At 51.2% G+C, this 22465-nt stretch overlaps 2 protein-coding genes and 1 long non-coding RNA gene across 7 annotated transcripts in view; 1 reads left to right on the top strand and 2 right to left on the bottom strand.

Annotated features, from left to right (window-relative positions):
• The first annotated feature begins 2356 nt into the window (after positions 1–2356).
• On the top strand, positions 2357–10981 carry UBE2Q1 (ubiquitin conjugating enzyme E2 Q1). Its single transcript, XM_067727971.1, has 13 exons — positions 2357–2784; positions 5041–5145; positions 5480–5584; positions 6201–6251; positions 7840–7980; positions 8204–8288; positions 8554–8614; positions 8806–8896; positions 9007–9065; positions 9147–9195; positions 9494–9589; positions 9955–10021; positions 10493–10981. The coding sequence occupies exons 1-13, from the start codon at positions 2458–2460 to the stop codon at positions 10522–10524; spliced, it is 1269 nt and encodes a 422-aa protein (XP_067584072.1). The 5' UTR covers positions 2357–2457; the 3' UTR covers positions 10525–10981.
• On the bottom strand, positions 5973–7840 carry LOC137219438 (uncharacterized). The gene is made up of 2 exons (XR_010941127.1): positions 7339–7840; positions 5973–6339 (listed from the first exon to the last, which is right to left on the bottom strand). It is a non-coding gene; the product is annotated as an uncharacterized lncRNA (long non-coding RNA).
• Positions 10982–12729: 1748 nt separating the features above from the next.
• TDRD10 (tudor domain containing 10) overlaps positions 12730–22465 on the bottom strand; it is a 53706-nt gene continuing 43970 nt past the window's right edge. For 4 of the 5 annotated variants that reach the window (XM_067727973.1, XM_067727972.1, XM_067727977.1 and 1 more), the window contains exons 7-13: positions 19147–19189; positions 18390–18480; positions 17419–17566; positions 17024–17169; positions 16640–16794; positions 13374–13444; positions 12730–13178 (exon numbers count right to left, since the gene is read on the bottom strand). In XM_067727973.1, the coding sequence (XP_067584074.1) occupies positions 13146–13178; positions 13374–13444; positions 16640–16794; positions 17024–17169; positions 17419–17566; positions 18390–18480; positions 19147–19189 (687 nt within the window). In that variant the 3' untranslated portion in view covers positions 12730–13145. The remainder of the gene's footprint in view (positions 13179–13373; positions 13445–16639; positions 16795–17023; positions 17170–17418; positions 17567–18389; positions 18481–19146; positions 19190–22465) is intronic. The other variant, XM_067727976.1, reaches the window with a different exon arrangement.

Below are 22465 nucleotides of genomic sequence, written 5' to 3'. Positions count from 1 at the left end.
AAGGTGAAGACTGGGTCTGTCTCGCTCAGTGCTGCATTCCCAGTGTGTCACGTGTCACAGAGGCTCAGTACATTATTTGTTCTTCTTTAATGAGTTTGCTTTGTCAACTCCACCGTTATCATGTCTGTTTCCCCCAATAGAATGTAAGCTTCGAGGGCAGGGATTTTTTTGTTTTATTCACTCCTGTTCCCCTAGCACACAAGTGTTCATTAAATTAATATATCCATAACTTCATTTCCATTTCTAATGCCCCTGCCCTACACATCTCAGCAGAACACCAGGTATGACTCCCCACTAGGCTTCTAGATGCCAGAGGACTCTCCCAGCCAGAGAGCTGAAATGCTGAACACACCAGCAGAGGAAGCGACTGAGCTCATCCCAGTGACCACGACTTGAGTTTCCTCCCTGGGGGCCTTAGAGTCTGTGCAACATTGTGAGACTGTCTCATCATGTTGTTTTCTTGTAATTAAAACTCTTTATAAAATATGGAATTCAGGATCTTCCAAATGGCTGCATATGTGGTTTTCTTGGGTAAGGGCTAGAGTCAGTGGACATGTGAAAACTTCTTGAGAAAGCATCAGAGGAAGGCAGAAATGGGTAAGGCATGGACTTTGGAGACATGCCCAGGAACTCTCCTTACTAGCTGTAAATCCTTGGGCAGTCACTCCTTTTCCCCTCTTGTAAAACAGGGATAAAAATGCTTCCCTTGCAATGTTGCTGGCTGGGGGGTGGGGGTGGGGGTGGGTTAGAAATATTTGCAGGATACCCTGACTCAGGAAGTGCTCAGTAAACGGGAATTCTTTTTAAATTGATGTTAATTGATTTACAATACTGTGTTAGTTTTGGGTATACAGCAAAGTGATTCAGATATATATCAATATATATCTTTTTCAGATTATTTTCTATTATAGGTTGTTGCAAGATACTGAATATAGTTCAATTAACGGGAATTCTTACCACAGCCTTTTATGCCCCCAACTTGCACATTGAGACACAGAGGTGACATGTAGCTAACTGTTCAGCCTCCCCAAAGGAGATAAATAGCCCCAGGAGGACCAGGAACACATCTCAATCATCTTTGAATACCCAGAGCCCAGCTTAGTCAAAGGCCTTTATCAACCGCCACTGACAATATAAATGAATAGCCCAGCACAAAGAACCGAGGTGCACAATCAGCTTCCGACAAAGGCTAACTCATTTCAGTCCAAGTGAAAGGAGAAGGTGGCAATCCGGCCAGCTTCTCAAGCGCCGAGTTGGCTCGGTAGAATCCATCAGGCCCTACCACGGGCTAACACCAGCCCTTGGCAGAGGAACCTCAGCCAGCTTTGTCCTTTGTGATAGTGCCACCTAGCGAGGCCCCGGAGGCACTGCCGCGCACTCCCGGCAATGCCAGGACCACTGCGACAAGGTGTTAGCCGGTGAGACTTGGGACTGGGATTGTGGTCTCCTTTCATCTTATTGCCTGGTTAATGGTTTAGACTAGTGCTGCTCTCCTTTCAAGACCCGGCAGAGGAAGCCCGTGTCGTCCCTCCCCACCCCCCTCGTCCAGACCCAAGGAATCTGATAAGCGCGAAGAGTGAGCTATCGTCTACCCGTCGTACATTAATTGACCACCGATCCCTTCGTGATCTCCTCGCATCCAATCCTTGGGAGCAGGCGAGGCAAGCATTATTATCCTCATCAAAGTCATCGTACAGATGAGGAAACTGAGGGAAGGTGGTTAATCCACGGTCACGGAACGTCCGATAACCCAAGCCTCCTGTAACTGGGTCCCTGGTTCCTTCCCCAATCACACGCCCCTCATTTCAGTGTGTCCCCAAGGGGGCAAAGCATCAGGGACCCTGCGCCGAGGACAGGCGTGTGAGCGCAGGATAAACACGGTACAGCGTCGTCCGCAGCTCTCCCACTTTCTTTTCTGCCCACCTAGCGCCCGGCACCTTCACAGCGGCTCAGGGCGAGGGAAGAGGGGCCCAAAGCAGGAAACAGGGTCCCGCGCAGGTAGCCCCTGGGAGCACGCGGCGCCGGGTCACGTGAGAGGGGAGAGGCGGCGAGACCCGTGGCTCGCACGCACGTACGCCGTACGTAAACACGCACTGAGGCGCTGAAAGCTGCGAGCCCGAAGCCCCTGGTCACATGTGGAGGGTGGCAGGGGAGAACAAGGGGGCGGGAAGGAGAGAGGTGTCACGTGAGGGAGGTCAGAGCAGCGAGGTCACGTGAGGGGGGACGGAGGCGGGGCCGCCGAGGAGGAGGAGGAGGGGCGCGCGGCTTCCGGCGGCTGGGGGGGCCGGAGAGCGGAGGGGGGGGGGGCCCTGTCCCGGAGGTGGCGGCGGCGCCATCTTGGCGAAGGGGGGATCAGGAAGTGCGGACCGCGGCGGCGGCGGCGGCGGCGGCGGCGGAGCCCGGAGCGGAGGCCGGAGGCTCCCGGCCCGCCGGCCCCGGAGCGGAGCGGAGCGGAGGATGCAGCAGCCGCAGCCGCAGGGGCAGCAGCAGCCGGGGCCGGGGCAGCAGCTGGGGGGCCAGGGGGCGGCGCCGGGGGCCGGGGGCGGCCCGGGAGGGGGCCCGGGGCCGGGGCCCTGCCTGAGGCGGGAGCTGAAGCTGCTCGAGTCCATCTTCCACCGCGGCCACGAGCGCTTCCGCATTGCCAGCGCCTGCCTGGACGAGCTGAGCTGCGAGTTCCTGCTGGCTGGGGCCGGAGGGGCCGGGGCGGGGGCCGCGCCCGGACCGCATCTCCCCCCACGGGGGTCGGTGCCTGGAGATCCCGTCCGCATCCACTGCAACATCACGGTGAGGATACCCTCGCGTGCGCGTCTCAGGGGGGCTCTTGTCTGGGACTCAGGATCACCCCACACAGCTTTTTGCTCTCGAAAGACCTGGGAGGTCGAATCCCCTCTCGGGGCTCGGCTCCTTTTCTCCAGGTTACATTTGTTTCTGCTGTGCACCCAGAATCTCTACTCTTCATGGTCAGGGACACCCCGACATATGGCGCCTCGACTACCCCTTTTCACTAACCCACCCACATCCCAGGGTTCATGATTTTGGCTCATTTTGGCTACTTCACGACTTAACCTTGACCCCTGGGAATGCTCCTCTCCCCACCACTATCATCTTCAGATTCCAGGTCTCTGCATTGACCTTAGCTGGAAGGACCTGGCTTGGAACTCTGCAGGTTTCAGTGATGCCCCTTTACCAGTAGTACCTTTGATTTAGGACGTTGCCACCTGTGAGATCCCTGCGCAGGCATCTCTCATTCCACTCCTCTTTGCTCTCTGAATTTTACCAAGTGATGGTGTGCAGTTTAGTGACTCCTCTTTTTCCTCTCCTTTGGATTCCCTTTTATTCTGATGTAACCTCTAACTCTCCTCCTTTTGCCCCAGCTGGTAGCTGCCACTCTCCTCCTGTTCTCTATGGATATCTCCAGTTGCCCTGGGTTGTTGCCTTTCCTGCTAATGATGGTGATGTGCAAGGGCTATCCCATTTATTCTGGGGGGTAACAGTTCCTTTTCTCTCAGTGAACATCATTCCATCCTAGGCATGCAGGACTAGGAGACACCTTACCTCTCCTGCCTAGGCTGCCCTCAAACATCCTGTGAAGAGGGTTGGCCTCTGATAATCTGGGAATGCCTGATACCGCATGGTATAGCACTTACAGTGATTGATACCACCTGGTGTGATAGTGTTCTCGCCCTGGTGGGAGCAGTGGATAGCAAGCCAGGAGACAGTACTTAATCCAGGCAGGCACACTGCAAATGGGAGTAGTCTGGGGAAAGACAGACTTGTGAACTGTGTGGCACTTTGGGGCCTGAATTCAATTTACATGGTTCTTGTTTTCTATCCCTTTCTTCCATCAAACCAGGTCAAGGTTTGATGAGGCAAGCTTCAGCTTGGGTTGGATGGTCCCCCCTGCCCCCAAAACTCGTGTGTTCCATTTTCCTCTCCCGTCTTTTTTCGTACTAAAAAGTTGAGATTGAAGGACTCGGTGTGGTTCCGTGAGCTGAAGAGTTGAGCATCTTTGATAATTTGTTTTCCTCCAGCATTGAGGATTAGAGCCATGGCAGAGTTAAGACCCCGGGTAGAAGAGGATAAGGTTTCCTCGGCATGTGTGGAAACTTCAGGGGTCGATTTGGTACCTGAATTATGCTTCCAATTCCTTAAGGGTAGGTTTGCCCCCTTCTAGCTGCCTTCCCAGTTGCCAGAGGCCATCTACTGTCTTTGTCCCTGGAAGGAGGTTAGAAGATTTTCAGTCAGACTCTCGGTGGCCCCTATAAAGAAGACTTGGCCTGAACTGGCCCCCTTGGTTTGGGCGGAGGGGGAGTCTGGTCAGGCTGCATTTGGCACCGGTGGCTCAGGAATGCTGGGAATGTTAGTAGCGTAGGTTTCTTTCTCCCAGCCTGCCATGTGGAGCCCTACAGCCTACGCCTGGACTGAGAGGGTGGCAGTTTCCCAAGGGAGAGGTGGGGAGAAGTGGCCTTTGAGGGATTCTGTTGGGAGTGAGGTGGGAAGATTCTTCCTGCTACCCTTTTACGTTTAGGTTCTGGAGACATCTAGTTTCTAATCCCTCCTTCCCCAGCTAAAATGAAAGTAATCTGTGGTCTTTGCTTTTTTTCTGTCAGTGTGATTGTGATGAGGTGATCCCTTCCTCAACTGGTTAAGGAGGGTCAGGGGCCTCTGTTGAGTGTGGGAGAACTTCAGGTCTGGAACTTGTAGAGACAGCACAGGAGATAGGAAGTCTCCCTCACTGTTAGCAGCGTTTGGCTCTGCTGCTTTCTCTGATGTTTACTCTTGAGAAAATAAAGAAAGGGACCCGGCTTCTTGGAAAGGGTCCTCCTAGGGACTTTTTCTCCTGGTCTGGGATTTGTTGGGAAGCTGCTTGGTTAGATAATGACCTGCTGCGCTGGGCTTGTATGTGTGTGTTTGGGGGGAGAGGGGCGGGGGGACGGTGGAGAGCAAAGGGACTAGAAGTCTTGGTGCGTGGAAGGCAGGCAAAATCTAGCTTTCCCCAGTCTCCCATCTTGACTGCTCTCCCTGCTCTTTTCCCCTTAGGAGTCATACCCTGCTGTGCCCCCCATCTGGTCAGTGGAGTCCGATGACCCTAACTTGGCTGCTGTCTTGGAGAGGCTGGTGGACATAAAGAAAGGGAATACTTTGGTGAGGGGGCCAGGGTGTTGAGGTGGGAGTGCATTTTCCTCCTGTGACACCCATGCCATGAAAACATCCTGTGAAAGATGCCTCTGGAAAGTGGGTGGTGCAGTAGCCTGTACATTTGAGGCAGGCGTCTTAGGGGAGTTGCTTCCTAAAGCCAGAGGGAGAGCCTTGCACCAGTCCCAGGGTTCGTCCCCTAAGCTCCTCCCCCTGGCCGTATGGTCTGAGTTTTAGAGAACTAGGTACCAGTTTGGGGGCTGAGACAAGAGCTCACCCATGTACCTGTCCAGATTGGGGTGGGGAAGGAGTGTTTGATGTCACTGTGGTCCCCTACCCCCAGCTATTGCAGCATCTGAAGAGGATCATCTCCGACCTGTGTAAACTCTATAACCTCCCTCAGCATCCAGATGTGGAGATGCTGGATCAGCCCTTGCCAGCAGAGCAGGTGAGCAACGGAGGGGCTTTGGACCCTGTTATGCAGAGTTGCCCCACAGATAGCACTCAAAAAATGCATGTTACTTCAGATGAACTTGCAGTAGTTTCTCTCCAGCCCTACTCCAAACACGTACACATATCGTGACTCTTGGCCTCTTCTCCAGATGGGAATCTAGCTAAATGGGGCACTAGTAGCTTCACCTCTCTGATCAAAACTCACTCTTCTGGGTAGGATCATCCCTCATGGGGGGATTTTTACCATTAGCAGTAGGTAGCCATTGGGGACCAGGGTCCCTTGTTAAGATCCAAGAATGCAGTATCAGTCTAGAGATGATTTAGTAAAGGAGGGGTTCTTGAGGTAAAACTGGGATTTGTGAGTTAGGTGACAGAAACAGCTATTGTGCTTCTCTTTTATTCTTTGGCATATGGTGGTAGAGGAATAATGGGCTGGTAGTGAAGTCATTCCCTAGGCTGTTGCTTCCACTCAGTTCTGGCTGATGGAGAGGCTGGTAGCATTATGGCCAGGCGCACAGCTTCCAGACCCAGAGGCTCAGGGGAGTAGGTCAGAGGCTGCATTCTAGGAAACCACCGGGGTCTGATCTCCCTCTTTTCCCTCCCCACTGCAGTGTACACAGGAAGATGTATCTTCGGAAGATGAAGATGAAGAGATGCCTGAGGTAGGCTTCCACCCAAGGCGGCACTGGTAGGAAGCTCTTTCTGTCAGCAGCATTGAGTCCCCGCTGTGTACAGAGCTCCAGTCTAGACCTGGGGAGAGAAAAATACCAAAGGAAATAAAGACAGATTTACTGACCTGGAGGAACAGCAGTATAGTAGAGGAAGAGACAGGGCACCCATATCCAACCACTGAAGACAGTTAAGTGCAAATCTGCTTACACTGAACAGTCAAGAAGTTAATCGCAGATGGCTTTGTAGTCAGACCTGAGCTGGCATCCTGTATCTCCTAACTCTCTTAATTGGGGAATTGTACCTACTCTCACTAAGCTGCAGTTTTGCTTATTTATAAAATGTGATTATAACAGCTACTACATAGGGTTGTCTTTAAGATTAAATAAGGGATTGCATGTAAAATGCTCCATTCAGTACATGATAAATGCTAAATAATTTATCTATTTTCTAAAAACATAATTTTGCAGAATATAGCATAATGGTTAAGAACTTGAACTTCAGAGTGAGACAGAATTTGATTCACATCTTAGCTCTATTAAGAGGTGTATGACTTTGGGCATAATAACAACCTCACCTAGATCTCAGCTTCCTCATCTGTAAAATCGGGGTAATGATAGAATAATGGCATGGTGGTTATAAGAATTAAATGAGCTAGTGTGTATAGCATCTAGTATGGTACCTGACATATAATTAAACATTCAGTAGATATCAACAATTAATGTAGTAATTAGGAGGTTAGTATTAACATATCTTGCTAGAGTGAGGTCACTGATCACTTTGTTTCTCTGCACTGAATTAACATCCCAGGTTCTGCAACTTCTGTAACTCTGTCAGGGTCTTAAGCCTCACAAAGGGCTGGGGATACCTGAAACATTCTCCTCTCAGACAGCAGACAGCCCTCCCAAGTCTGACTGAGAGGGGCTGAATCCTGGCTATAGGCTCCTCCCCCATGTACAGTGAGCTACTTCCTCACTTAGAGCAGGGCAAATAGGGACTAATTCTGTTCTTGACCTCTACCATCTGCCTTTCTGGACCTCCTTCCTTATTTCCACCTTGGCACTGGGTACCTCTGCATACCTCATCAGGCCCAGCACTTGGGAAGGCAGGAGATTTCTGATCCAGCTTTCTCCTTTAGACCTGGAGTCCTGGGAACTCCTGGGTACAAAAGTCACCTGATGAAACATGAGCTTTGAGTCACAGCATCAGGCCAAAGTCATTCTAGGAATTAAGGAAGAGTTTCTGCTGCCAAGGGAGAGCTTTAGGGATGGTTGGAGCAGGGTAGGTCTGGGGAACAAGAGAGCTGAGCCTGCTCGGTTTCCCTAGGCCCTTACGCAGCTCTGCAGCTTGAGAATTGAATAGGAGGAGAGATTTGCCACAGCCTTTAGAGTGTGGAGGGAATGGGACTGGGAGTCTTGCAGCAGTGGAAAGGGTATTTTACTCATTAGCCTGCCAGATAGACTACTGTTCCTTGACCTGCAGCTCTAGGTCAAGTGGGACTGGGAAGGCGATGGCCCCTCTCCACAACGTGTGTTGGTTTCTTTCCTCCTCTATCCCACTCCCACCCCACACCTCCCCCAGGACACAGAAGACCTAGATCACTATGAAATGAAAGAAGAAGAGCCAGCTGAGGGTAAGAAATCTGAAGATGACGGCATCGGAAAAGAAAACTTGGCCATACTAGAGAAAATTAAAAAGAACCAGAGGCAAGATTACTTAAATGTACGTGCCCTCTAGGGAGAAGCTGGGCCAAGGGGTCGGCTGGTGCTGGCTGGGAGGTGGTAGGCATTGAGTATCAGTCTGGGGAACAGAATCCACTTTGGGTGGGTTATGGGTGTGCCTCATCCTTGCCTAAATCCTGGCTGCCAGACTGCTCCTGAGGTCTAGTACGGTGTTGCTAAGCACATGGCCGTGAGATGTTCTGTCCTCCATCCCTCCCTTGTAGGGTGCGGTGTCTGGCTCGGTGCAGGCTACTGACCGGCTGATGAAGGAGCTCAGGGATATATACCGATCACAGAGTTTCAAAGGCGGTGAGTTTGCCTCAGAGAGGGGCCTGAACATGAGCTCATAAAGAAGGACATGATGGTGGCAGCAGATGCACGGATGCTTAGGAAGTTTTCAGGCCAAGGACGGAACACCCCCACTCCAGTGGCTTAGATTGGATGCATGTCTGTCTGGGGTGAACCTGGAGCCTTTGACCTTTTTTTCTCTCAGCATGGGAGAGGGATCTGCATCAGGGACCACTTGCCACTTGGACCATCATCTAATGGCACCCATCTTTTTCCCTCCTTCCAGGAAACTATGCAGTCGAACTCGTGAATGACAGTCTGTATGATTGGAACGTCAAACTCCTCAAGTGAGTGGGGACTGTGGGATTAGAAAAGAAGTTGAGTAGTGAGTGGAGCCACTGTGGTGGGAGTCTCCGGGGCCGTCCCAGGGAGCGGGTGTGGGCACTGGCTTGGCCCTCTGCTGCTCGCCCAGGGTTGGTGGGAGCCTTGAGGCTCCTGAGCTGGACCTGGAGCTGAGCCTGAACTCGTTGCTTCCTAGAGTTGACCAGGACAGCGCTTTGCACAACGATCTCCAGATCCTCAAAGAGAAGGAAGGAGCTGACTTCATCCTACTAAACTTTTCTTTTAAAGTAAGGTCTTCCTTTCAAGTCCGTCCCTGGCCTAGGCTTCCTTCTCCATCTTACAGTGTTGCAGAGGGCACTGGCCTCCCCTCCCTGATCGTTGCCTCTGTCTCTCTTAGGATAACTTTCCCTTTGACCCGCCGTTTGTCAGGGTTGTGTCTCCAGTCCTGTCCGGAGGGTGAGTGGCTCAGTAAGCGCAGAGGGTGAGGAAGGGTAGGGAGCTTTTGCCAGTCACAGCTGACTAACCTTTCTTCTACAGGTATGTTCTGGGCGGAGGTGCCATCTGCATGGAACTTCTCACCAAGCAGGTGAGCCTGCCTCTCATTCTTGGCCTGGTTGGCCTGGGCAGGGCTAGGCTGAGCTTTAACCACCCTCCCCCCCACCCCCACCCCCACCCCCACCCCCGGGTTGGGTGATGGGCACAACGTGGCCCTTTCATTCTGCCTCGCAGGGCCTGTACCCACTGACCTGGGCAAACAGGTGATGGCCATTCTGGGAGTGAAGGGCAGGGGCCCTTCTATAGGTGCAGCTGCTCTCTGGAGAACAAGCATAAGGTTTCTCTGGAAACTCTCCTGACTTGTTTGCTTTGTCCCTGTTGTTACTTAGGGCTGGAGCAGTGCCTACTCAATAGAGTCAGTGATCATGCAGATCAGTGCCACACTGGTGAAGGGAAAAGCACGAGTGCAGTTTGGAGCTAACAAAGTAAGGAGCCTGGACCTGGGCCTGGTGGGACTGGCTGGAGACATACGTGCTTTAGGCCACGAGGAGGCCAAGGCGGCCTTCCTTTAGGGACTGAGAGGGTAAAATCTGTGGGCTGGCAGCATCGGATGAGTGGTCCTGGGATGCCCGCAGTGGGAGCAGGAGCAGGGCCTTGGTCTGAGGGGCAGCCTAGGACTTCGGGGAGGGTGCAGGTCTGGAAAGGGAAAGCTAGGGGATTGTGCCCTGAGGGGACCTCCCAGGTGGAAGGTATTTGGTGTGTCAGCAGAGCATGGCGCTGGGAGCTGGGACTCCTGGGTGGCAACAGGGCCACAGCTTGGTGGCCTGATTTAGTGGCTTCCTCTCCCCAGTCTCAATACAGCCTGACAAGAGCACAGCAGTCCTACAAGTCCTTGGTGCAGATCCACGAAAAAAACGGTGAGGCTGGCGCCACAACTCGAGATTCGGACTTTTGCCAAGCCTGAGGTTTCCACTTCCAGCCAAACAGCAAGAACCCCTTTTGGTTTCCGAGCGTTTACCACCCATTAACACAGCACCTGCCCCTGTTCTCCAAAGAAGTCAGTGAGGTAGAGGCTAACGTCCGCCACCTCTTCTCCAGTAAAGCACCAGCGGTCCATAGCGCCGGTAGACTCAGTGCTGCCCCTCTTCCCCACCACCCTGTGAGAAAGCTCATCTCACTCTGCTGTCATCTCAGGTTGGGCGCATCATTCTCCCTTTCCTTATAATCTCCAGGTAGGCAGTTTCTTACCTTCCCGTACACCTTCTCCCTGCACTGGGGAGCCCTTTCTAGACTCTTTCCACCTTTGACCCTGGAGATGTCTTCAGTGACTGGGGCCGGGAGGGTGGACATCAGCCTCCACCTCACTGTTTTCTTCGGTTTCTTTGCAGGCTGGTACACACCCCCGAAGGAAGATGGCTAACCCGGGAGTGCCATCCCGTTCTTCCTTCCCCAGGCACCACTGGACCAATTACCTTTGAATGCTGTATTTGGATCTCACGCTGCCTCTGTGGTTCCCCCCCTCATTTTTCCTGGACGTGATAGCTCTGCCTATTGCAGGACAATGATGGCTATTCTAAACGCTAAGGAAAAAAAAAAACACAGAACTGTTTCAAGTACTCAAGACTGACTTACAGACCAACCAACCACCTGGCTGGAACCCTTGCTAGCAGGCATTCTTATAAAAGAAACTTTCGAGCCTCCTTATATTGCTGGAAACTCAGCTGTGCTCCAGACTAGAGCCTCCTTACCTATGCTATGGATTTTTAATTTATTTTCTCTTATTTCATGTACACTGCTTTTTTTGGTTACAGTGTATGATGGATGTGTATGAAAAAAAATGTATCTTTGGGAAAACAATTACAGTTTGTTAATTTGAAGATGCTGGTCTTGACTCATCTTTATTTTTATCCCCACGTCCCACCCCACCCCCCACTCCTGAACTACTTGAGCAGTGGGGGAGGGGCACCAAGTCCTCCATGGCTTTGGTAGCTATGAGGGGCTGTGCTTCGCTGCTAAAGCAAGAGAAAGGTGGAGCTGAAGCACGCACCTGGCTCGCCCCTGAAGGCCTCTGGAGTGACCAGCACTTGTACCCCTGGGAATGCAGAGCCTGGCCTGCTGAACCACAAAGTAGTAGGCTGAAATGATGACCTTAATTCTTAGGACTACTTTTCTAGTCACAGATGTTTTCAAGTTTCTAAGAAAAAAATAACAAGGAGGCCTAAGAGGCTGCTTCACAGAACTACTTTAAAATGAACTGAGTAGGGTTGGGGGCAGAGTCTCCTCAAGCATGTATGTGACCTTTCTGGTCTCAGCAACTTGCTATGTAGCTAACACTCCAGTGTTCACTGGTTCCCCTCCCTCCCAGCAAGTGGCACTGAAGGGTGATGGTAGCTCCCTTGTTCCGCCCTCCCGTCTCTTGCTTCATCTGGTCTTATCAAAGAGGAGCCATGTGGCTTGGAGACTGGATTCTTTTAAGGCACTCATAAGGTGGGTCCTACTGCAAAGAGTCAGCTTTGAGGGGGTTGGTCTGTATACCTGTGTCCTTACCTCAGGCTCTGAGAACTGCTGGGGAGGGGAGTCTGCTGAGCTGAACCGTAGGTGCCATGTCTGTTCCTGCTTATTTAAAAGTACAGGCGTACTGTTTGCATGTGGTATGCGCTGCCTGCCTCTCCTGGTCAGTGAGCTTGCCTTGAGGCAGAGGCAGCCTCTTTGGACCTACTCTGCCTACAGACTGGATGGTGACAAACGCCAGAGGCCAGGGATGGCTAAGTGAAGACACTCATCTCAGAAACCCCAGACTTAGGACAGCCATCTGGGAACCTGCAAGATGCCAGAGTTCTGTAATGCTTTGTTTGACACAGCAATTTTAACATTGGTCGTTTCTCCCCCTTTTAAGGGATTTTAATGTTTTGCTGCTTCAGGTGGACGGAGAGTTCACCAGTCCCACTCAATGCTGCTCCTACCCCACCACACCCACCTGATACAGGGTGCTAATTTATGCTGAGGTGGAGATAAAGAGGGGACCCAAGGGGGAAACTCATTTCATGAAGCTGAAATCTGGTTTCAAGGCCTCCGAGGCTTTCTTCTGAACTTATCACCAGCCCTGGCTGGAAAGTAGATTGTGTTTTTAGTAATGTGTACTGTGATCTGTCCTCAGTATAATGTATTTTGTAATGTATTTTTCTCATCTACCAAAGGATGAAACAAATAAAATTATTTAAATAGCTTGGCTCTAATCAAATTATTTAAGGAAATAATGGGATCCACATTCACCTGATGTGAAGGGAAGCACCAGCTCCTGTGCACTATAGCTACTCTAAAGAAAGTCTTCCACTTTTCTTGTCAAGCCTAACAGTCCCTTTCATAACCTTACATTAGGCTGCTAATGAAGTTACACAGCATCAGAAAAATAAATAAATAAAATCAAGGCCACCTCACCCTGAACCAATGTTCTAAGAAGGCAAAGAGAAAGGACACAAAACTTATACCGTATGCAAGTGTGCATCTATATCCCAGGCAGTGTCCGCACGGCCGGCACACGACAGCTTCCCAGTCTCGCTGCTTCGGTTTTAGAGGGCAGCACTGGGGAGGGGTGGCTAGACAGAGGAATCAATCACCCCAAACGTGAAGCATGCCAACATTTATTCACCAAGGCGATGCATCAATGTTTAAGTGCTCCCTACCTGATTCTATGACAGAATGCCAGGAAAATTAAAGCGTGGGCCCCTCCATTCTCCAGAATCTGTCAGGGCAACTTATATCATGCTCTGAGGGTACAAAGAAGAGACACAGGAAAGAATACAATGGCTACATCAGACTTTCAACCTCATGGAAGCTTCCCATGTTTGGTTCAAATGTTCACACTGAGCTGGGGGACGGAAGGCACATGACAAATTGAGAAGTGAGCTGGGGGAAAGGCAAAGGGGAATCCAATCAATCCTGGGCACCGCTGTGGCCTTTTTCACCCCCAAGGCCTCAAGAGTGAAAGGGCAGAGCAGGCTGAATCTAGACAAGAGAAGAAACGTGCCGATTGTAGCCATGTTATTTAAACTCTTCAAACTTCAGGATGTGCAACTGGAAGAGAAAGAGAAAATCTGATTGGGAAGGCAGGACTGCCCCCAGGTGGTCCACCCAACACCCCCTGGACAACTTCAGTTTGTTTCCTCTAAGGGAATGACAGGTAAACCCGCAGCATCCAGGCCGAGGCCAGGGCCTGCAGCTGAGACCTTGGGAGGTAGGGGAGGGGAACAGTAGATACCCAGCAGTTACCTCCAAGTTCAAAGCACCAGTGATTTTCCCTTTGAGGATGCGATGGATAACCTGACATGAACTCCAAATATCTGTAAAACAAAACAACAAAACCTTGGTGGCACTTGGTCAGGCAGAAGGAGCAAGGGAGGGAAGTGAGACGCCGGGGCTGCAGGGAAGTGTTCTGGCTGCAGACCAGGTCTTGCAGACAAGTCTCTGCTAGTTAGTACTCATTCCCTGCTGCCAGGATATCGTGAGATAATAAGCACTGCAGAGGGAGGAGAAGGGGAGGGCAAAGTAAGAGCAAGTAAAAGGAGGCATTATTGTTGTTAAAATAATTACAGGGATCTGGGATTTTACATTCCCTAATGGAAATTCTGGAGACAGAAAACTGTTCATTCAACTCTGCTCTGAGAGTTCTGGCTGGAGGGATGGAGGTTAAAAGGCAGAGAGCCTTTTTACCACGACGAGTGCACATTCCTACCTGCTGGGACAAGGCAGGGCAGAGCGCTGGTCAGACACTCACCTTTCTCCAGGACATCTGCCCTTACTCAGCTCCCGCCACCCCGCCAAACTGGGACTGTCTGTATGCATGAAACTGGCTCATATCAAGGGTCAGACCTCAGTTCCACCCCCAGCTATGCCATTTTCTTGCTACGAAACGTGAAGAAGTCCCTTTCATTTTCCTGAGGCTTCCTTTCCTCATGCATAAAGGGAGAAAAATTGTACACCTGCCCACCTGGCCTCGGGGTCATCTCAAAGTCCACACAAGAGCTGAGAACCCACATATCTGGCCTGCACACTCTGGCCCCTCTGACAGGCTGGGAGCTGCTCTTTGGGGGCAGGGGCTCCTTACTCTGGGCCACCCTCCAACAGCCAAGCAGTCAGGTTCAGCCCACCAGAAGCTCCCTGGTCCTGTCTGCTGGTATTACTCCCCAGGCCGAGAGGCAGGGGCCCTCTCCATGCAATGACCCAAGGTGACCTCTGGGTGGCGCCCATCAGCCTAGCAGGGAGGCTTGGCCCTGCACTTTGGGGAGGTGCTTTTCCATCTTATTTTGTGTTGTATGTGTATTTCTTCACATCCACTTCTCCTCCTCAGCCCCCAGAGCATTCTTTCACTCTTTCACCTCTCACCTAAACCCCAGTCTCGAGAAGGGGCAGAGCAAAGAAGGGGCCTCTCCGTTTCAAGGGTGTAGAAACTGAGGCTCCACCGGTGCCTGGATCTACAGTAACAAACACCTCACACTATATACAAAAATAAACTCAAAATGGTTTAAAGACTTGAACATAAGGCATGACACCATAAAATTCCTAGAAGAGAACACGGGCAAAACATTCTGTCATAAATCGTAGCAATATTTTCTTAGATCAGTCTCCCAAGGCAAGAAAAATAAAAGCAAAAATAAACAAATGGAACCTAATGAAACTTTAAAAGCTTCTGCACAGCAAAGGAAACCATACACAAAACGAAAAGACAACCGATGGATTGGCAGAAAATATTTGCAAATGATGCGGCCAACAAGGGGTTAATTTCCAAAATATACAAACAGCTCATACAGCTCAATATCAAAAAAACAACAACCCTATCAAAAATGGGCAGAAGACCTAAATAGACATTTCTCCAAAGAAGACATACAGGATTTCCCTGGTGGCGCAGTGGTTAAGAATCTGCCTGCCAGCGCAGGGCACACGAGTTCAATCCCTGGTCTGGGAAGATCCCACATGCCGCGGAGCAACTAAGCCCGTGTGCCACAACTACTGAGCTTGTGCACTAGAACCCGTGAGCCACAACTACTGAGCCGGTGCACCACAACTACTGAAGCCAGTGTGCCTAGAGCCCGTGCTCTGCAACAAGAGAAGCCACCGCAATGAGAAGCCAGCACACCACAACGAAGAGTAGCCCCTGCTCGCCACAACTAGACAAAGCCCATGCGCAGCAACAAAGACCCAACGCAAAATAATAAATTAAAAAAAAAAAAGACATACAGATGGCCAACAGGCACATGAAAAGATGCTCAACATCGACAATTATTAGAGAAATGCAAATCAAAACCACAATGAGTTATCACCTCACACCAGTCAGAATGGCCATCTTCACCAAGTTTACAAATAATAAATGCTGGAGAGGGTGTGGAGAAAAGGAAACCCTCCTACACTGTTGGTGGGAATGTAAATTGGTACAGCCACTATGGAAAACAGTATGGAGGTTCCTTAAAAAACTAAAAATAGAGTTACCATATGATCCTGCAATCCCACTCCTGGGCATATATCCGGAAAAGACAAAAACTCCGATTCAAAAAGATACATGCACCCCAATGTTCATAGCACCACTATTTACAAAAGCCAAGACATGGAAGTAACCTAAATGTCCATCAACAGATGAATGGATAAAGAAGCCACAAAAAAGAATGAAATAATGCCATTTTCAGCAACATGGATGGACCTAGAGATTATCATACTAAGTGAAGTAAGTCAGACAGAGAAAGACAAATATATCACTTATATGTGGAATCTTAAAAATAATACAAATGAACTTATTTACAAAACAGAAACAGACTCACAGACATAGAAAACAAACTTACGGTTACCAACGGGGAAGTGGGAAGGGGAGGGATAAATTAGGAGTATGGGATTAATAGATACACACCATTATACATAAAATAGATAAACAATAAAGATTTACTGTATAGCACAGGAACTATAGTCAACATCTTGTAATAACCTCTAATGGAAAAGAATCTGAAAAATATATATATATGTATAACTGAATCATTTTGCTGTAGACCTGAAACTAACACGATATTGTAAATCAACTATACTTCAATTTAAAAAAGAAAAGAAAAAAATAAAGTAACAAACAGCACATTGGGGGAGATGCTGAGTCCCAATGCTCTAACCCCTATCGTTGGTCTCCAAATTCCAGTTTTCTTCTACACAGAATGCTTCTCTAAAGAAATCTTAAGCAAAACTCAATGTACGTGAAACAGATGGAAGATGAGCCACTCTGGCAGAAGCGAGACCGGGAGGCTTGCCCTCCCCTCACTCCACCCAGAGAACTCAGCCTTCGGGCAGCACCTGAGGTTCCTTTCCAGATCTTGTTGCTCAGAGAGACCAGGTGCGAAAAACGGTTCTCAAGAAGCAGCTTTGCAAGGGGCAGATGCCGAAAACCCGGGGTGAGATCAAAAGAATAGAGGCTGAAGGGCAGGCATCCCATTCCCGCCGAGGTCCCAGAGGCGTGCACAGCACCTCCTGTCTCCGAGTGCTCAGAAGGGTGGAGGGCACCTTACCTTTCTCCAGCATGAATGGCTGAGCCAGGGGGGGGATGGTCCAGAAATCGTCACTATCCAGGCTGCGCAGGGATTGCACTGGGATGGTGGCCGACTGGCCGAAATCGATGAACGTGACAACAGCCCAGGAGTCCACTCGGTCCAGCACCCAGCACCTGGCCAGAGGGAGGGAGAGGAGGCTCATCTCACCTGGTGGCACGCACAGCAGTCCTCACGGAGAGGGCTTGAAGGTCTGGGCTAAGAGGGATGGGAGTTTCCTACGCTGTTCCCCACCTTGGATGCAGAGGGGATCAGAGGAGAGGTATCTTGAGAGAGGAAGCAGCAGCAAAGAAACAAGAGTCCAGAAAATGGAGAAGCAAACCTCCAGCCCTGCCTGGTACACACCTGTTCCAGGCCCATCCGTAATCACCCAGCTGGTACTCGGCCAGACAGCGGGTCCCGCGCCGCACAGCCGAGTCGTGCAGGTAGGGCTGCTGCTCCTCTGCCTCGGCCAGGGCTCTGAACAGCGCCTGCATGTTCTGGTGCAGCGTCTGTGGACGGTACAAACGCCACGGGCCTCGCTGCCTGCCCCACATGGCACGTCTGTCTCTGCAGGTGTCACCTGTTACAGCAGCACCGCTGATCCACCCCAAGGGAACTGAAGGTATGACGTGGGACCAGGGATCAGAGTGCAGCCACTCTGGATGCCCACCGCTGATGGGCCCCCCTCAGCTCGCTGACCCCAGCAGGGCCCCACGAGGTGGCACCGAAGCCCAAGAGGACCCCCAACAAGCCTGTACCTCCGTGACATGCATGGCCCAGAAGAAGGGGGTCTGAGGGACAATACTGGTCACCAACAGCCCCACGTCCCCACCGACGCTGTGGATGGTGGCCAGCCAGCCCAGGTCTCGGAAGCATTCCCTCAAGAGCAGCGCCAAGAAGGACCCTCTGCAGGAAGAACAGGGAACAAAGGGAAGGGAGTGAACACAGGAGTGATTCAACCAACACCTGTCCTGGAGGATGCTGGGCAGGAGAGTCACCCTGACAAGAGGGCTGTGCACCGCCCCGCCCAGGGTGGCAACAAGACAAGTGCCCAGGTAATCATAACACAGAGCAAAGGGAGCACCACGCCAGGGGACACAGGGGTTGGAGAGTTTGGGGAAGGGGAGAGGCAGAGGGAAATAAAAACACACCAGGGAACTCCACAGAGAGAGATGGGCAAAAGCCCTCACTGGGCTGACCTTGGGCCTGCCTGATGATTCATGAACCTCAAGGGATGCAAGTTTGGACCGTCCACAATGCAGGACACGTCTGCAATGCCCAAACCACTCCTCCCTGTGTTTAAGCACATGCCACACCTCATCCCACCACTCCACTAACTCTATCGCCTAAGTCACACATGGTTAGAAAGGCAGACCTGCCATTTAGAAAAACGAAACAAAAAACATACATCCTATAGCATTTCAAGTCAAACAGAATAGTCTGGCATCACTGACACTAAGAATGGTGTCTGCCGTTAAAGCAGAAGATGTGGTGGACATGCCGATCTCATGGCATCCAGGGTAGGGGAGAGTCACAGGCCATCACTGTACAGAAACGGAGACAGACTGTGTAAGTCACTGTGGGTCACAGCCTTAGAGCCTGGGTCTGACGCAGGAGTTCCTGAAAACTTTATCCCCCTCCCCAGTACCATCCTTGCCGCCACCCTCTAGGGACTGAGCAGACGTTTACAGTTGCCCTTTGCCAGCGGCCTCTCTACACCTCCGCTCACCTCATTTCCATGGGAACCGCAAAGATGCTTGTCCTCAGTTTCTCCGTCTTACAGGGGTCAACGGAAGCTTTAGGAACGAGCTGTGTACAAGCTGGAAAGCAGAAGGTTGTGTTCTGGAGGCACCGGGGCTGTCTCAGAGGACCGTACCCCACCTGCCCCCCAGAAGGCCCTGGCCCCACCCTCAGGGGCAGGATGAGATGGGAAGTGAAGCTACATCCTTCTGGGTCTCGGCCTCCACATCCTCAGCTGGATGGGGAGGGTTTGCTGGATGACATTCTTTAATCAAGAAAGCATCCTAAGGAGGCTTCCCTGGTGGCACAGTGGTTAAGAACCCGCCTGCCAATGAAGGGGACACGGGTTCAACCCCTGGTCCGGGAAGATCCCACATGCCGCGGAGCAACTAAGCCTGTGCGCCATAACTACTGAGCCTGTGCTCTAGAGCCCGCGAGCCACAACTATTGAAGCCCATGTGCCTCGAGCCCGTGCTCCGCAGCAAGAGAAGCCACCGCAATGAGAAGCCTGTGCACTGCAACTAGAGAAAGCCCTCGTGCAGCTATGAAGACCCAATGCAGCCCCCCAAAAAATAAAAATTAATAAATAAGTTAATTAATTAAAAGAAAGCATCCTAGAGGAATAAAAAGGGCTATTTCCTACACTGAGGGGTCAGCGTGGGACAAAGCTGGAAGGGAGGCTGGGAGAAGTGAATCAGGAGCTGCAAAGACATGTCCTAGGAACAGATGGCAGCTCAGGATCTCACCAGTGGTTCTAGCAAATCCTTGACCAGAGGTCTTCTCCAAACCCTAGGGAGGAAAAGAAAAGGTACCACTCAGGCACAGTAGTATTCGTTTCACTGGTTTACATGTTGCGTCTCTCCAAGCAGATCTGGAGACAGCGCAGCAACAGCCCCTGTGCAGACACAGGCTTCAGCTGACCTTTGGGGCTTCCTCCACTTTCTCCTTTCTCTCGGGGAGGTCCTGAGTCAACCAAAGACAAGAGGTTCAGGGAACAGGAAGGGGGGAGGGAGGGAGGTGCTGCCGGGGGTGCTGGTCGGTACCTAGAGGTGCAGAAGCCCAGCACTGCTTAGCCCGGGAGGCCCCTGCGGGCACTTCTTAGGGGAGAAAGAGGTGGAAATGGTTACTCGGGCAGCAGGACTGGGTGGAGACAGAAAGACTACAATCCTGCAGCCCTCAACCCACGCTGGCTTCCCTTGCTCCACCGTCCACACCTGGAAAATCCCCCGCCCTGGTTACACCCACGGATCTGCACGCCTGCCGCTCCGCTGCTTACCCCACTCCCCGCTGACCGCTACCTGAGAACACGTGCGGCCCGTTCTCAAATGGACATGCCACAATCCCATGGTAAGCCCCTGGTGAGACAACACCTCACCCCCTCCTCTCTTCAAACCCTCCATACTCCCACCCTCTGCCCACCCTATGAACCTGCCTCTTCATCAGGAGAAAACTGGAAGCAACTGGATGGGAGGCCCCTCATCCTCTCACCACCCAAACCACCGCCCCCCAGCCCCGCCCTCCCTGCCATCCCTCAGTTACCTTCTCAGAAGGGTCTGGCGCTGGGGCTGGCACTGTCTCACCTTCTGGAGGGCAACACCCCTGCAGCCACGCCCCTTCTCCTCTACTGCCGTCTCTCTCCCCGTGGACACCTCCCACCAGGAAACAAACATGCTCCATTATCCATGTTTGCAAAGACCCTGCCTCGCCCCCCAGCCCCTCTGGCGACCACCTTTCTCTGCTCCCTTCACTGAAAGGGGTGTCCAGAGTCCTGTCTCCTTCCAGTCAGGCCTCATAGAGACGCCTCCCTGACAGGCCAACCAAGAGGTACACAAACTCAGCATGTCTAAAACGGACCCTCCGCAAGCTGCTTCACCTCGGCTTTCTCAATTTTAGTAAGCCTAGCGGCTCAGGCCACATTCAGCTCTCTTTCTATCATCAAATTCATCAAATTCATCTAGCATCAAATTCACCAGCAAGTTAAGCCGTCTCTTCCTCCAAAACACACCCAAACCCACATACTCCTCTCTCTCCATCTCCACCACCCCAATACTAGCCATCACCATCTCTTACCAGGACCGTAACAACCACGTCCAAAGACGCTGCCACACAGCCTCCTGCAATCCAGTCCCCACCCAGAAGACAACACAACCTCTTACACACCAAAATCAGATCGCATCAGTCACCTGATTAAAACCTTCCAACACCTTCCCATTGTGCTTACAAATAAAACTCCAAGTCTCCAGGTGGGCTCACCAAGGCCGCCATGATCTACCCTCCTTCCCACTGCCCTCTTCTCTGCCCACTTACCCCTTTTCCCCCTATGTCACACTCTGAGGCATTTGTAGGTGGCCCCTCTGTCTGGAATGTTCTTTCCCTGGTCTTACCCATGGTAGGCTGACTTGTCATCCAGAGCTCAGCTGAGAGGTCACTTCCTCACAAAGAGGACTCCTTAAGAACCATCTAAGTGACCCCTCTCCTCTCTATCACATCACCTTATTTCAGTTCTCTGTCTGGTACTTGCTACTGAGACAGGCTGGGCCCTGGGACCCTTTGCTGCTGTGCTTGTACCTGGACACACGTCTCCTCAAGCAATGAAATACAAGGAAACTATTAGGGACTAAAAATACCTGCGTGCATGTGCAGTCGGGGCAAAGATACAAAAAACACGGAAAACCCAAAACCCAACTGCCATTTCTGAAGAGCCGGGAGCAAAAGCAGGGTCCTGCGCAAGCCCCCTGCACACACCACCACCGAAGGGATGGGCAGACCTCCTAAGCACCCCTCTGGCCCGAGTGCTGGACACACCCCTCCCCTCACCCCATATACGAACCAGCTCTCCCTGCCTCGGGGAACCGGCAAGGGAACCTGTTGCTTGTTTTCACTCCCCCCTGCTGCTGCAGGAGGGGCCTCAATAACGCCTTGCGTGAACTTATCTGGCCTATTATCAATTTCTATTGATTAACGATGCCAAGAACCCTGGTTGGTAACACTATTTGACATTTTCTTTTTTTCTCTCTCTCTCTTTTTTTGGGGGGGGCATTTTCTTATGTATTCACTTATTTATTGGTTCACTATATGTGTCTTTCCACTGGAATTTAAACATTATGAGAATGTGAATCACATCTGTCTTTTGACAATTACCTTCATTGCTGAGGTAACCCCAGAGCCCAGAACAGTGTCTGATACATATTAAGCTCTTAGTAAATATATGTGACAGAGAGAAGAAAAAGAGAAGAAAGGAGGGAGAGAGGAGAAATGAACCGGGGCAAATTCTTAATCTAAGCCTTGGCTTCCTCTTCAATACCACGAATCACACCTGATGTGAGGATTTAGGTGGACCAGTATCTGTTCAGGACACTGACATGAAATAAGTGCTCAATAAATGGAAGCAGTATAAGAGAGGTTAAAAGTACAGGTTCTGGAGTCAGACTGGGCTCCAATCCTGGTTCCAGAACTGACTGGCTCCTTAACTTTGGCCTGGCTACTTGGTGCCCCCACCTGCAGGATGGGAGAGTAGCAGGACCTACTGCTATATTTAAACAGGTTCACACAGCAAAGCGATCAGAACACAGCCCGCAGAGTGAGCCCTCCGTGAGTGAACTACCACTGTCCACCAATGGGGCCCAAATCAAATCTCCACGCTAAACCATTCTGCCCCTGCTGTTTACCTACAACAAAGCAAAGTGACTGTTAAAAACTGTCCTCTAGGGCTTCCCTGGTGGCTCAGCGGTTGGGAGTCCGCCTGCCGATGCAGGGGACACGGGTTCGTGCCCCGGTCCGGGAGGATCCCACATGCTGCGTAGCGGCTAGGCCCATGAGCCATGGCCGTCCGGAGCCTGTGCTCCAAAACGGGAGAGGCCACAACAGTGAGAGGCCCGCATACCGCAAAAAAAAAAAAAACTGTCCTCTAGCCAAGCACAGAAGGTGCCTTTTTATTTAGAATCTCCTAAGACATTTCCAAATACCAATCCCAAGAACCAATTATTAGCGGTGGTTTCAGGCTAAAAATTATTAATACAGAAACATTTAAAACCATTTGGGGTCTAATTATGATTCCCTAATGAT

The sequence above is a fragment of the Pseudorca crassidens genome, chromosome 2 (genome assembly GCF_039906515.1).
Source record: "Pseudorca crassidens isolate mPseCra1 chromosome 2, mPseCra1.hap1, whole genome shotgun sequence".
Taxonomy (NCBI): domain Eukaryota; kingdom Metazoa; phylum Chordata; class Mammalia; order Artiodactyla; family Delphinidae; genus Pseudorca; species Pseudorca crassidens.
This window is presented reverse-complemented; position numbering and strand designations above follow the sequence as displayed.

What these genes read in the sequence shown, in the direction of transcription:
- UBE2Q1 (XM_067727971.1), top strand. Translation starts at nt 2,458, where the DNA reads ATGCAGCAGCCGCAGCCGCAGGGGCAGCAGCAGCCGGGGCCGGGGCAG. An exon ending in TGGAACGTCAAACTCCTCAA is followed by an intron (nt 8,615 to 8,805) that starts GTGAGTGGGGAC and finishes GTTGCTTCCTAG; the next exon opens with AGTTGACCAGGACAGCGCTT. An exon ending in TGGAACTTCTCACCAAGCAG is followed by an intron (nt 9,196 to 9,493) that starts GTGAGCCTGCCT and finishes GTTGTTACTTAG; the next exon opens with GGCTGGAGCAGTGCCTACTC.